A 16,033-nucleotide genomic window follows, 5' to 3' on the forward strand; every position below is an offset into this window, starting at 1 on the left:
AAATTGATGTCAATTTTTTCTCCATGATAACTCTATCAGGAGTGAATTTCCCTTCCTAGAGGTAGATTTCTCCTACTTCCTGTTGTCTCAGCCCCATTCTTAATTATGAGTCATTTGTAAGTCAAATGTTTGTAGCTCGGGGACTGCCTGTAATACCCTTCTGCCATGAAGGAAAACACAATCAAAGCACCTCCAACTGATAGCCATCCAACTTCTGCTCAAAAACCTCTGCTGAAGGAAGCTCCACTGCATTCCAAGGCAGTGTATTCCACTGTCAAAAAGCTCTTACCAACAGGAGATTTTTTGGTGGGATCTCTCTTTCTATAGTTTAAATCCATTCCTTTGTGACTCAGGGCAGTTTTCAACAATCACTGCTGAAGCTAGGTCAATCTGGCCTCTGTGATGCTGGATTGGGTCCATTGGCGGCCCCCTGAACCACCTTGGAGGCAGCAGCGAATCCCCATTGCCCAGCCATACTGAACATGGTTCTGCACTGGTAGCTACCCCAGATGTCCCTCCTGCCCCCTATGTTATGGCTGTTGCTAGCTGTGACACACTGGCTGACATTAGTCAAAGTATCATCTTGCTAAGGAGGATGTGAGGGGGGAGAGGGCTGTATAGTTTGGTTCCAAGAAAATTAAAAAAAACAACAAACATAATTAATTGAAGATCCAGATAATACACAGATTTGTGTAAATAAGGATACCAGAATAGGTTTTCACAGTCATTTACGGACCTACCGCCAAAACTCTACTTCTAAAAGACAATTATACTCGGCTACAAGTGATAGCCCATGACCTGTGGTAAATAAGGATCAGGATTTCTTCTTATTCTAAAAATTAGGGAATTCAATGTACTGAAGTAAAATGTCCCAAGCTTTTGCTCTTTGGCCTACTGAACTATGAGAACCGTAATGATAACTATAATGGATTGTCTGGATACTATCTGATTTGGTAGACTTCATTTTAAAACAAATAATTTGTGTGATAGCCTTAAGTGCACAGAGAAGCTATTTCTAAATCAACACCTTTAATCTAAATCATGGCATTTGTTGGCCTTTTGTTCCCGGTATAGAGATTGAGGTTCTTTGAAAAGAAATAAGTAGCAACAGGGGTCAATTCTTTTAATGGTGTTACATTTTACCAACTGAAAAAATGTAGAGATAAAAAATAATAGGATATATGATAGGAAAATCTTGCTTGGCAAGATATTTTAATTAAGAACACCTTTTCACAGACAGAGAAGTAATTTTCAGTTCCAAGAGAGTTATATCCTATTTGACATCAAAGTCTCTCATGTCTATTTAGCTTCTACAGTACTCTCAAGCTATCAATTGCCCAATTCCTAAGGTACTCTGTTGTTACTAATAGAAGACCTGGACTGAAAGTCTGTAAGAAAGCACTCCTGCAGCCTACTTAATTCACAATCTGCCACCTTCATTTGTCACATCTGCCCATTTGTTTTGGACTGCCTGTGATTTTTTCACTTATACTAGGTCTCTCCACTGTCCTGTGATATAGAGTAAATGGATATAAACAAACACATTAATCCTGGATGCTGTCTTTTTCCTGCTCCCCTATGATGGTATTTCAAGGGAAACCTGCCCAAGGTTGGGTGAAATACTGCATTTTTCTAGGACTAGGATGAGATTTAGAGTAAGTGTTCTCTCTCTCTCTCTCTCTCTCTCTCTCTCTCCTATCCATTGTATGTACTTCCTGGAACCTGCATTTCAAGTAAGTTTTCATCCATAGTAAAACAGAAGCAGCCAGAAGAAAAGTGGTAGCTGAGGTTAACTTGCTTGGCATTCCACCAAACCTTACATGATTAGTTTTAAGGCAAAGGTATATATTGTATAGTAAGTCATATAGAAGGATTAGGTATAATATATTGACCAAGATACTATATACCTTTTGCGCAGGATATATACATAACAACATGGTTAGACCAGATCTTACATATTTTTTGAAAGAGGCAATGAAGCATGGAGCTCACAGGTTGCACAATAGTCAATAATCTCCCAATCCAACAAGTAAAAAAAAAAGAGAGAAAAAGTTTGTATATGCTTAGCTGCAGTAGGGGCCATACTTAGCAACCTATGAGAAGATCTAACTGCTTGCATAACTATTTTAACACAAGCATCGTGACCCAATATGACACCTTTACAACTCCTTAGAGTAGTAAAAAGAAATCTGTAAGTCCCCTTCCACACAGTTGAATAAAATCCCACATTTTCTGCTTTGAACTGGGATATATGGCAGTGTGGATTCAGATAACCCAGTTCAAAGCAGATATTATGGGATATTCTGCCTTGATAAGGCTGTGTGGAAGGGCCCTAAAAAGCTTTGAATATTTGGTTTAATCCTGACCTGTCAGGGCCCTTCCACACAGCCCTATTTCCCAGAATATCAAAGCAGAAAATCCCACATTATCTACTTTGAACTGGAATATGTGGCAGTGTGGATTCAGATAACCCAGTTCAAAGCAGATATTGTGGAATTTTCTTCCTTAATATTCTGGGATATAGAGCTGTGTGGAAGAGCCCTCAGAAGAATAAAATCCATTGTGGTGCTTTTCTACCACTTTTTCCAGGACTTCCTTTTCCTCTCTTTCAAAGTATACCACCAACATCCATACCCTCCATATCTGACCTGGAGGTCCAAAGTCTGCTCACAATTATGATCAGTACAGCAAATAACTAATTGAATATAAGTGAATTCACTAAATTAAAACAATTATATGTGGCTCAATGTCATTCCTTCACATTTGCCAAATTGGTCTTTCATTCTGCTAAGATGTTTTAACCACAGGGGACCATATACTATCTTCAAGGACAAAGTTCAGCATAACTAGTGAACTGTGGGGACAAAACAGTTCAGAGGTGTGCCTTCTATGCAGAGCTATATTAATAATTGTGGAGTTGGAGAAAATGATCCAGGACTCCAGAAGCTGTGGGCCCCATACTTCTACTAGCATCATACACACACACACAGAGACAGATACACTCACACCCATACACACATTCTGACAGAGAAAACACAAAAACCTTGGGAACCGTGATGTTATCAACAAAAAAATGCTCCTGAGGAAGGGAGACAGCATTTGTGTCTCCACTGCCTACTACAAAGGTCGGTAAGATTTACTACTGACCTCAGTCCCAATGTGTAAGTGAAGAGAATGGTAAGCCCAGTCTGATAGAGTCTGCAGGCTAAGTACATTGAGCTGTCCCCAAATTTTCATTTCAGAACTTTTCAGCCACTATGAGAACCAAAGACCCATCTACACTATTGAATTCTAACATTGTTATTCCACTTTAACGCCCATCATTCTGTTTTATTTAATACTGGGACTGGCAGTGTAGCAAGCATTAGCTAGAGCACTCTAGAGCCCCACCAAACTATAAAACCTATGATTTGACAAGATGGAATTATGGTAGCTCTAGTAAAATCATAGAACTATAATTCTGTAGTGTGGATGGAGACTAGGAATTTTTCTGAACACATCTTTCATGATTTTACCAAGTTAAGAAGAACACGATTTTCATTTCTTTACACTTAAAATCAAAGCATGGTTTGGCTCCTAGCACACATGTTCTTAAATCCTACCAAGAACTTTGGAGAAAGAAAGGGTGATTATAAATGGAAGTGTGCTAAACAGAAAAGTGTCTCCCTTAGACATAAAGTTCTAACAGAGTGCCAGAACACATTCCCATGAAGATAAGTGTTCATATTCTAAACATAATCCAGTATGTTATGGTGAAGTGCTCCTGACACAGTATAAGCTATTTAGAGAGGTATTAACATCTCACTTCATCAACCAGTAAGTTCCCTAAACAGCTTATTAAAATGTTTAAGCCCTCAAACAAACAAATCAGTAATGAATGTTATACTTATAGTAAAGAAGCACCAACATCAAAGCTGAAAACACATTTTAGTAAATCTCAAAAAGCACTAATCAGTGAGAGACCTCAGACTCATGGCTTCTGAGAAAGCATGTTCCAATGAGTGGGTTGCACCACTGGAATGGCCCTATTCTTATTTTTATTATTCTTATTAGCAGTAGTAGTACACTACTAATGCTGCTAACACAATCCTACTACTCACCATTACCTTCTTTATCTATATCCAACACAAGATGCATTATGCAATATAGGTAAAATATACAGAAGAGCAAAATGGAATTACAGTAGAGTCTCGCTTATCCAACATAAACAGGCCGACAGAACATTGGATAAGCGAAAATGTTGGATAATATGGAAGTATTAAGGAAAAGCCTATTAAAATGCCAAATTAAATTATGATTTTACAAATTAAGCACCAAAACATCATGTTTTACAACCAACTGTCAGAAAAAGCACGTAACGTTATGTAGTAATTACTGTTTTTACGAATTTATCCCCAAAACATTGCAATGTATTGAAACAACTGTGGATCCGGGCAGGAGGCAGACTACGTTGGATAATACAGAATGTTGGATGAGCGAAGGTTGGATAAGCGACACTCTGCTGTATATATTGGTAACATTAAACCAATTTAAAACTTACAATTAAAAATACTAAAAGGTAGTACAATTAAAATAATGCAGCAATCTCTTTAAAGCCCTTGATTTGGCAACATTCAATTCTCAAAAGCTTATCAGAGTAAAAAAACATAAAATGTTTTTGCCTGATGATGAGGGAAGGCTAATTAGCCTCCCTAATAAAGTATCAGAGACTAGAGATTGCCACTAAGAAGGCTCTGTTTTGACTCACCACCAGAAGTGCCTGTAAATGTGATGGGGATGAAAAGGGAGCTTCTCCTGAGGATCCTGGGTCCAAGGCAGGCTCATATAGGAAAATATGATCTGCCAGAAACCCTGTACCTCCTGAACAGCCTTTGAACATGGTCTTAATATTTGGGCAGGTTTGTGCAAACAATGGCTTCAAACTACAAGAGAGGAGATTCCATCTGAACATTAGGAAGAACTTCCTGACTGTGAGAGCCGTTCAGCAGTGGAACTCTCTGCCCCGGAGTGTGGTGGAGGCTCCTTCTTTGGAAGCTTTTAAGCAGAGGCTGGATGGCCATTTGTCAGGGGTGATTTGAATGCAATATTCCTGCTTCTTGGCAGGGGGTTGGACTGGATGGCCCATGAGGTCTCTTCCAACTCTTTGATTCTATGATTCTATGAAATGAAGATAGCATTTTATTTTTAGTCTCTTTGTGGATTCATTCTACCACAAAAAAGAGTAAAAAAATCTAAAACATATTTAAATCATGAAACTACTTAAGATAGCATCAAGGGGCATTAGAAGAAAAAAATACTTGAGAGTACAAAGGAAAAGCATAGTGGGTTATGAAGGGACAGACTCTGTATTAAATAATCAAAAGGCATAAAATATAAAACACACAGAAGAGTTTTCTACAAAATTTCTCTTTGATTAGTTTCTGTCCTCATCAGGGAAGGACATCATCACCTTTGGTGTATCCTACTCACCATTATTACTGTTGTCGTCCACTAAAATAATCTCTTTGAGCAAATGAGCAGGAGTCCTGTCAATAGCAGAATGAATGGAACGTAGAATCACTGAGAGTGCTTCATTCACAAATATGAAAACAATGCTGACCTCAGGAAGGCTGTCTGGAAATGTAAGGTTCTTGCACCTTTGAAGAAAAGAAAAAGAGTCTACAGCAACTTTCTTAATTGAACTTTATTTGCACAAACACAAAATCCTGTTTTCCCAGAGTGATCTATACAGCCCTTGAGCATACCCTTTTTCCACCCTGCTGTACATTTGTTACCCAGAATAATTCAATTGAAAATATTGTGAGTGGCTTTGCAAAAGATACCAACTGCACATATGCACATGCATACACAGCATGAACAAAATAAAATAGAAATCTTATTGTCCCAGCATATTTCCACATTTGAAACAGTGAAATAGATATGGTTTAAATATATTCAACAAAGAGAATCCTCTATATCAGTGAGCAAGCTGTTTCCATGCCCTTGGGGATATGGTCCATGAAAGAATTGGTAAAATATTAATTTCTCTTATTTCTCTTCAAAACACAATTCACGCAATTACATTCAGCCATTGTTAAAGTCTGATAATGTTAATATTGCAGCTTATTTTACTCTCACAATAATAAAGTTTTGCCTAGTCACCCATTCACAACCAACTGAAAGCCTTCAATGATAAATGGTTGAGGGATGGGTGTCAAAAGCACTCGTATTCTTACTTCATTTTGGAACCTTTTTCATTCTGATGAGGTTCTGCAGGAGGGTAGGAAAAAGTATGTTTGACTTAATATCTTGGAAGCTGCATTTTGGTTTTATATATTTTTGTTGATATTTTAAAGGTGCAATTAAAAAAAGCATGTATAGTATTAATGGAAGACCCTCGTTGCTTGAAGGAACTGAACCTATGGTGGAGTTGAATGCTATCACATGTCAGATATGTCTTTACAGAAAGACCCAAATCTTGAGTCGTGCCAGTGCTCTGCCATTAGCATAATATCCAACAATATTATTCAAAGTTTCCTAATATTCTGTAGCTGTTTTTGAGGTTGAGGAGAACAACAGAGAAAAGAGAAAATAGGATTTTGTTCAGGGAACTGATAACCACACAACTACATTTTTTTACTCTGCAGGTCAATTATTTTTTTTAGTAAACTCCCTAGATACTTTTGGAAACTACCTTGAGTAACTGTAGGGGTTTTTTTGTGGAGCAACTTGAGAAATTGCAAGTCACTTCTGGTAACTGTAGTGGGATAATAATAAAGTATTAAGTAAGTAAATATATTGTACATGGTTGACTATGTAGTGAAAAAAGGGGTTTTGGAAATTATCTGGAAAATAAATGTGCACAGAAGTTTCTTGAGAAGTTCAAGTGACAATATTTCAGAAGAGAACAAAAATAAGAGAAGAGAACCGGCCTGAGTCCCTCTTCGGAGGTCGAGAAGTTCTAAATTAAATAAATAAATACTACATTTCAGTGGCACAACATCTGAAGCAATCTTGCACGTACTTCAGTGTCAACAAACTTGTTGTTTCTTCAGTGCCAGCAAATTCTGATGAGGATAATCCTGGATGGAGGACACTTTGCAGCTCAGGATGTACTTCACATAAAATTCTGTAATATTTCTGAGTAGAAATATAATTTTATGCACAAAAAAGGTAGAAAATGCTGTTTCCTGGGACAAAAATGCTCTTTTCTGACTCCCAAAACAACACACTAATTTCCTGCCGAGTATGTTCTGAAGTGCAAATTATCTTTAAAAACTGCAGTATGCAATTTTGAAGACTTTCTTGCAGCAGGAAGTAGATTGCTTTAATTACTTGTTCTTTCCTTCAGGAACAAAATTAGTAACGAATTAGCCCATCCATCATGTACATTAAGCATGACACTAATTTTGGGTAGATGCCTCATGGCTTTTTACCCAATTGTTTCTAATCATCCAATATTAAAAAAAATCTCAATAACCTATAACATTGGGTGTAAGATATCTCTCAATTTCACATTATTTGTGAGGGTCAGTTAGAATAACAGGAGCCTGCACTTTCAAGTCCCTATAATATATTTCAGTCTTTCAGTTCAGATCCACATCATGAAAAAAAGCAACACATTTAGTGGTCAAGCTATGACAGCTTTGCACTTTATTATATGGAATCTAAGAAAATCCTGTTGTCATGGTCACCAGAATGGTACATGCAGTATATGTAGACATGTGTTCCCAATGTTCTGTTTGAAGCAGAGCAGAAAATGTCCTGCTTTAAGTAGAGCAGCAAAAAAGAAAAAAGGAAAAAAAAAAGGGGGGGGTGCACCTTAATTTTTTTTCCAGAAACAGTCACTGGTACAATTTCCTCAAAATGTGCTCAAAGGCACCAGAGATGTGCGGCAGAATTGACACTACGGTTTCTCCATTATAAGGGAAGGGGTTTCTCATAAGCAGCATACAGAACAGATACTACACTTGATCTTAGCCAAAAGGCCGAGAAACCAGAAAAATAAGATTCTAACTGTAGAAGGTCAGTTGCTGTCCCCTCCTTTTTGCCTTGTCTTTTAGTCGTGTTGTATTTTGAAATGGTCATATGACTGGTCAAATAAATAAATAAATAAATAAATAAATAAACATTATTAGCAGCAGCAGCTTATAGGATAATGAGAAATTTTACCATCCTGTTACTATTTACTATTTGTGATCTGCTGCCAAATATATTTCCTTGACAAAGAAATCAAATTACCATTTGCATTTATTTACAAAACTGCTTCCCACCAATGCCTCCAAGCAGCTTACAACAATCCCTATTATCAATATGTATTGGCATTTTACTTCAGAGAGAGGCTTCTTTTAAGAGGCAGGAACGTCTGTCCCAGATAGTTCTGAGAAGGACATTATCTAGAGATTATTTACCAAGGCAGAATTTTGCACATCTTCATTCATGACTAGTTGTTTTTCATAGACAAAACACAAGATATGAAGTTCCTGATAACAGAAGCATAGACATATCACTGAGTATGAAAACCAAGATTTTCCATCTCATAGTATTCTCTGATTTCTTTATATGTCTGTAAAATCTAGAAAGTGAAGAATGCTGACAGAAAAGAATCAATTTATGTGAAATGTGGCGCTGAAGAAAAGTTCTAAGTATACCCTGCACTACCCTGGGAGCAAACCTGAATTTTATCTAGAAGACATAATGACTAAAATGAGGTTATTGGCTTTGTACGATAACATGACACATTGGGAAAGACATAATGCTTCATAAATTGTAAGGCAGTACAAAAACAGGCAAATCGCATTACAGGTGGATAGAGAATCAAGGAAACCACAGCCATGATTTTGCAAGACACTAGCAAGCCTGTTAATAGAAGAGTGCTTCAGGAGTCTTTCATTCACTGAATCTTCATAAACTGAAGCTGACTTGACAGCAATTAACAATAACAAAAGGCCCAATTAAAAATAACAAAAGGACCCAATAGTTATGTAGTCTATCCCCTGCCAATGCAAGAATCCTTACAGATGGTTAACCAGCCATTGTTTAAAATTTCCAACCTCTCTTGCTTTTCCTCAGAGCACTGCTACCAAGGATTTATCTCTCAAAAGCCTGAGCTCACTCTGTATTTAAGGCTGCCTCATCTTGTCACTACAAATACAAACATTGGCTACTCATAGTGTATACATGTCTGTATTTGGCCTCTCCTCTATTTCTTGTGCATGCCACTTTTAAATTTCAGTTCATCAAGCTTTTCTTATGTGTCCAAATTAGCTTCCTTTCCTTTGAAAATGTATGCAAATGTGCCTTCGATATTTCCCTTTTAAGAAATTACTCTGAATATTTCTGACCATGGGATTTCCCCCAGTATTTCTTTAGGTTTACTGAAATCAACTCATCTAAAATCCAATTTCATTCAAACTTTCCCTTTCCTCTACATTACAAAACCCACAATGATATGGTCTCTTCTACCAAGGGATCTCATCATTCTCACCTTGTTGACCAACTACTTATCATGGGTTAAGACCAGGTCCATGAAAGTTATTTTTCCCCTCAGTTCTGAAAGTTTAGAAAGGCAGATGAAGTAGCTGCTGGACATTACGTTTTTGGCAGAGTTTAACTCCCAACAGAAATCAGGGCAGTTGAAATTGCCCATTACAACTATTTCTCTTCTTGGAAATCTGATTTATGAAGGTACTATCCAAGTTCTCCATCTGGCTTAGATGTCTGTATTGTACCGTAGCATTGATATTACTGTGGTTCACTTTAATTTGTACACAAATGTTCTCAGCTTGTTTTGAGTGCTGCAAGGCTCACATCTCTTTGCAGGTGAGCATGTTCTTTACATATAATGCTATTCAGTTCTTGTTTGGTCTCTTCCTTTTGAATAGGCCAAGTGCTACATTCCAGTCAAAGATTTCATTCTGCCAGGTTTTATTAATGCCTATTAAATAATATTTGCCCTCCTGCGTTAGGTTCAAGTTCATTTTGGTTTATTTCCCAAATGAATACACTGTGCATTAGATTAAAGAAGTCAAAGGTCATTTCTTCCAGCTGCTTCCTTATAATTTTTCCCTGGTATTCATACTTCTGATCCAATTTTCTGTGCATCACTGATGTTTTGTGTCCTTCTGTTCTGTGAAATACTGTTTTTCTTCCTGACAAGGTTCTCTTCTTCCCACCACTCCAAAATACATAAGCATTGTTTAAAAATAACTAAATAGTGTTATTATTTATATTTGTAACAGGATAAAAATGCGCAGCCATGGGAATTATTATAAAAATGCATGCATGAATAAGTGTACTTCTCTATTTAGCACTCTTTAACCTTCCACTAAATTTTATTAGGCCCATTTGTAATGCATTTTAAAAAGACACAAACAGATGTAAAGGTCAAGTTATAGAGGAGATGAGAACAAAGGTTATATCTCTGATATATACAAAAAGACCAAATGAATTTGAACATTTGGCTTTGAGAGAATATTATTGGGAAACATCATAGCAGATTGAAATATGAAAAGGATTCCATAAAGTAGCGAGAGAATAATTTGCTACTGTCCATTGAAAGATGGGTATAAATAGTAAGTTTGAGGGAAAGCAAGTTTAGTGTGTAGATACAGAAATTGCCTACAAAAATCACATCAAGAAGAGCTATGCAGCTTTCCTCCTTGGGTTTTAAAGACAAGATTGGACATGCATTGATTGAAAATTGCTTATGTAGAGAAAATGTGACCAGTTTAAGAAGACATTCCTAAGCAGTATCAGCTTTCTCCCCTAGTTTTACAGTTCCATGATTTCTGTAACCTTTTTGTTGGGACAAGTCTAGGACACTTCTCTGTAGTGGCCCCTCGGCTCTGGATTTTGCTCCCCAGACATATTAGGCAATTCCCCACTCTGGCAATCTTCAGGAAGAGCCTGGAAACTTGGCTATTCCAATGTGCCTTCAGTGATTGATTACATGATAATCTCTGACCAAATTCTGCATAAAATGCCCCCAGAAGCACATTATTCTCTTGTTATGCAATTAAATCCTACCTCATCCCCGGTGCCCCTCCCTGATATTTTATATTGCCCCATCTCCCAGTATTTTAAAATTTTAATCCTTGAATTTGGCCCTGCCCATGGTGATAATTTTTAATGTCATAATGAAATGTTGTAATGTTTTGACTTTTTCTTCTTGTGTTACTTATATACATTGGTTTTGTATTTTACGTTATTTTATTTTATTTTCTGTTGTGTTTTTGTGTTATATTGTGTATATTGTAATGATGGGTGTGGCCTCATATAAGCCGCCCCGAGTCCCCTTGGGGAGATGGTGGCGGGGTATAAATAAAGTATTATTATTATTAATCATAGAATTGATTGTATTCATGTTAATAGACCCGTCATCATCTAGATTTACACTTGTTCAGATCAACATAACATCTGAATTCTACATTACTTACACTGTAAGTAGAGGCTAAAAGGTGCATGATTACAGGAATCACTCTTGTATATCTCCATATCCATGTACACATTCACTTCTGGTAAGGAAAGTCAAGTTAGCGTGTCAGCTTCCATGTATTACATGTAGCGCTCACAGGAGGGTTAAAAACAGAGGGTGGTCTGTGAAATCTGGAGGGCTCAAGGTGTATGTAGCCTCAGGACTGATGTTTGCCCATGCCTACTATAGGCAGTATTAACTGTACTGGCAATTTAAAACAGAGATTCGTAGAAAGTAAACTGCATAAGTAGTGGAAAGTCAGTTCAGAAGAACCATGGCCCTATACTTCAAAACTAAGAACATGTTATATGTTATGTTCAAAAGAGTAAGAATACATTTTTGCATCCATATATTGTAATTGAAGAGATCCTGATTGATATCAACTAAATTTCCTTTTTGTCTTCTCCTATCAAAATAACAATTGGGAATAGGAATTCAGCTTCTTGTTCTTCTGCAATGGATGTATTATTTAATTGATTTTTAAAATTGTATTTGCTTTGTTTTAAATTGTGACCAAATTGTGTGATTGTTAGCCACCTTGAATCCCCATGGGGAGAAAGGCTGAGTAAAAGTAAAGTTCTTCTTCTTCTTCATCATCATCATCACCACCACCACCACCACCACCACCATTATCGCTAGAAGGAAAACAAATGTTGCAAAATAAGTTATCGAGAGTGCTCAGACTGTGGTAAAGTTTCTTTGTGGGATAATAGATAAAGCCTTGTTACTCATTTGCTACTGCTAGCCAAATTTTCGCCCTGTATTTGGCATGTTACACGCTTTGTCAATATGAAATTTTTCACTTATTCCAGTAACTGAATATGGATCCACTGTACAGGAATATGATTGTACATAATCAATAATATAATTAATAACAAGTTATAGAAACATTCCTCCACAATGTTTGATAGAGACAGACACAAGAATAAAGATAATTTAGAACTGGAATGTTAATTTTTTTCTTTAAGAAAAACAAATAAGTAATTACAACAAAGTCAGCATTTCCCTTTCAGCAGTGTCCTTCTATTCAGGTGTGAGAGCTATGCCACAAAACATTGGACTGGGATTTGGGAAACTCAAATTTAAATTCTGACTATGCTATGAAACTCACTTGGTAAACATCTTCTACCCAACTATTAAAGGTACAGAGCTCTGTACTCCTGGTCACTCTAAACTGCAATGAACAGATATCTGCTAAATAACACTGTCACTACTGCATACAGATGTAGGTCTGGTATCTACGATATGCACTACTGGTGGTAGATTTGGGATTTTAGCAAATATGAAAGGTCCTAAAACAAATCCAATGTGATTTGCAATATTTATTAAAACTGACTCTTAATAAAGAGTCAAGTCTTTATCTTGTGGTACAGGTTCTGGATTTTTGGAGCATAGAGGCAGGCCACAGCCAAGGAAATGCTTACAAATCCTAAAGGAGCAGATAAACTATTTTAGCTTTCATTGCCTAGCTTTTTACATGCAAACACATTTTGTTTCCACCACAAAGGTAAACATCTGTGACAGCCAAGTTTTTCCAACTGAAAATATTGCTGTTTAGAGGTTCTTTTATTTCATACATCCTCCGTGGGAATCTACCCTACACATCTTCCTCTTTTCTCTATTCCCCTCACCTATTTTCCCCATCTTTTCATTACTAGAGAATGTTATCTCTGTTTCACAGACATACTGCAGGGAACCAGACCAGGGAACAAAAAGTTTGTATCCAGTTGAAGTGAGAGAATAATTGAGCATCTGGTCCAATGCAGATTCTGAGTTTCCCTCATTATGCTTAGCAACATTTTCTTCAGGATGGAGACCAGCTGACCTGCAATTTTCTACACAATGTGCTCCCCATATGGAGCTATAAAATGTAAAGTGGCACGCACAGCCAAGCTGATGTCCCATTTCATAAACAGAAATAGATTGATATTGTTATTCAAGATACTGTCAGGCTTACCAAAATGAATGACATTCGTTATTCAGTGAGTAAAGCACTGTGAAGGATAACCGATAGGAATAGTAGAGTTAGGACAGTAAACAGTTCACCAATAGTTAGTAATCAAGGCTGAGGAACCCAGAGGAAAAGAAAGGCACAAACATATTGTTGTTCTTGAACACTGTAAAATATTAGTGTGAATTCACACAATTGGTGTTTCAAACTGTCATCAAATCAACTTTTACTTTTGGTGAGTCTATGGATGATAGATTTCTGAGGACTTTATCACATGGAGGTCCTTCATGCAGAAGATAGCAGGGGGATCCATACGGCAGTGAGGCAAATCATGGGGCAGCAGGACGAATCACCTTATTTTAAGGATCTCAATCACCTTGATGCAGGATCTTGTATAGGATCTGCTCATATGTTCTATGGTAAAATTGGCAGGTCTGATAAATGTGGGACAATATAATCTCAGCTGTAGCTCCACTACCTTGGAACTTCTGCCTGCCTTCCACTTACCCACTTTAGTACAGGACTTTAAGATAGACCTGGAAATTTATCACTTCACCGCTGCTTTTCTCAATGTGTGAATGACTTATGTGTTCCAGGGCAAGATTTTGCAGTATAGCTGGGGATATGTTCTAATACAGGCAGTTCCCAAGTTACAAGCATCCGACTTATAATCAACTCATAGTTAAGAACAGGGTGTGATAGAAGTCCACCCCTAGAAAGAGAAATTCACCCCTGAAAGAGTTATCAAAGGTGACTCAGATAAAACTTTCACACCAATCCTTGTTTCTAAAACAAGCCATTTTTTTTCAAAATCCAATTATCACAGGGAGAGAAATGGAGGTGAAATCTTCTAAACAGGGGTACAGACAGCAAAATAAAAAACCACAGGGGTGTTAACCTTTCCCTATGCTATCCAAAAATGTACCTGTCCTTACTTACCTACAAATTAAGAACAAACCTACAGATTCTATCTTGTTCATAGTTTGGGAACTGCCTGTACATTTAATGTATCTTAGCACTAAAAAGTCTTTAATGTAAAGAAGCACTGAGCACTTGTGATCTCAGTTCAATCATGAAAATTGTTTTGAGAGCACCTTTCTCCATGCATGGCTTCTAGTCAGAAGAGAAGATACATGAAAACTAGCTAGATTACCTTTACTAGGGTACATGAGTTGTTGGGGTTTTTTTTTTACAACATCTGCTAGTTATTTAACAGCAGCCTATATCTTCTGCTATTGCCAAAATACTTCTCTCCCCTCTTTTCCTTTAAATTTTTTATAGTTAAACCTATAAAAAATTAACATGAATGCCTTTGGGAGCATCATCACATAAGGAAAAACAGAACAGACAGACCTGCATTGAAGTAGAAATGCCTTGTTACTTCAGGAAGGCTTTTCTCCAAATTAATTTAGAATTTAAAAGAGGGGACAGGTTTTTCATAATTATGCTGTTAAACAGATTCCAACTAGAAACAAGATTTAATAGAAGATGTTTTTTGCATACAGACTGCTATACACACTGTATACACGTTAACTGCTGTGCTTTGCTTTGAACATGTGCTTTGAAACCTGACATACAATGCACCATAGAATCATATAATAATATAGTTGGAAGAGACTGCATGGGCCATCTAGTCCAACCTCTTCCGTGTAGGGAAAGAACAATCAAAGCACCCTCAACAGATGCCATCCAGCCTCTGTTTAAAAACCTCCAAGGAAGGCGCTTCCACCACAGTCCAAGGCAGAAAGTTCCACTGCTGAACAGCTCTTACACTCAGGAAGTTATTCCTAATGTTCAGGTGGAATCTCCTTTCCTGTAATTTGAAAATATGTTCCGAGTTCTAGTTTTTAGGGCAGCAGAAAACACGCCTGCTCCCTCTTCCTTATGACATCCTTTCACATATTCATACATGGCTATCGTGTCTTCTCTCAACTTTCTCTTCTGGAGACTAAACATACCTAGCTCTTTAAGACACTCTTCACAGGGATTCATGGTCTCCAGACCTTTGATCATTTCAGTTGCCCTCCTCTGGACACATTCTATCTTGTCAATATATCTTTTAAATGTGATGCCCAGAAATGAACATAGTATTCCAGATGTGGTCTGACCAAAGCAGAATAGAGAGGCATCACTCAATCTAGACACTGTACTCCCTTTCATGCAGTCCTAAACCCCTGCTGCATCACACCGTTGGCTCTTGTTCAACTTGTCATCCACTAAAAAAGTATGGCTGTTAAAAAAGTTCAGCTGCTTTCAACCCTTGAAGTTCTCATCCATGCAATAGTAGTTGTAGTCAACTAAATGTTATGCTGATCACTTTTTCAGGGTGTTCTTTTTTAAAGTGTGATGAATTAATGGGATATTAATTAAACCAGTCACTGTAACAATGAAGACATTGACTAAAACATTTTATTTTGTATCTATGGGCTTTATTGCACAAGGCGACCAAAACGTGGCTTCTAAAAATCTTATCCAATTGGGAATGCTCACTTTTCTTGCACAGCTTAGTAGCTATTATGGGGTTACAACATTTACCTATATGAAAAAACTTACTTGCACATAGTATTTGGGATTGCCCATGCACTACCTTTCTCAAGAAATTATCACTTTCATTTTTCCTAGTTCAG

General features: G+C 37.2%; 1 protein-coding gene and 1 pseudogene across 4 annotated transcripts in view; both read right to left on the bottom strand.

The window, feature by feature from the left end:
• Window positions 1–16,033, bottom strand: part of GALNT18 (polypeptide N-acetylgalactosaminyltransferase 18) — a 339,264-nt gene that overhangs the window by 137,962 nt on the left and 185,269 nt on the right. For all 4 annotated transcript variants that reach the window (XM_060766933.2, XM_060766929.2, XM_060766922.2 and 1 more), the window contains exon 3: window positions 5,470–5,636. In XM_060766933.2, the coding sequence (XP_060622916.2) occupies window positions 5,470–5,636 (167 nt within the window). The remainder of the gene's footprint in view (window positions 1–5,469; window positions 5,637–16,033) is intronic.
• Window positions 7,771–7,979, bottom strand: LOC132762218 (U2 spliceosomal RNA; annotated as a pseudogene).

This window comes from Anolis sagrei, chromosome 1 (assembly GCF_037176765.1).
Source record: "Anolis sagrei isolate rAnoSag1 chromosome 1, rAnoSag1.mat, whole genome shotgun sequence".
Classification (NCBI taxonomy): Eukaryota; Metazoa; Chordata; class Lepidosauria; order Squamata; family Dactyloidae; genus Anolis; species Anolis sagrei.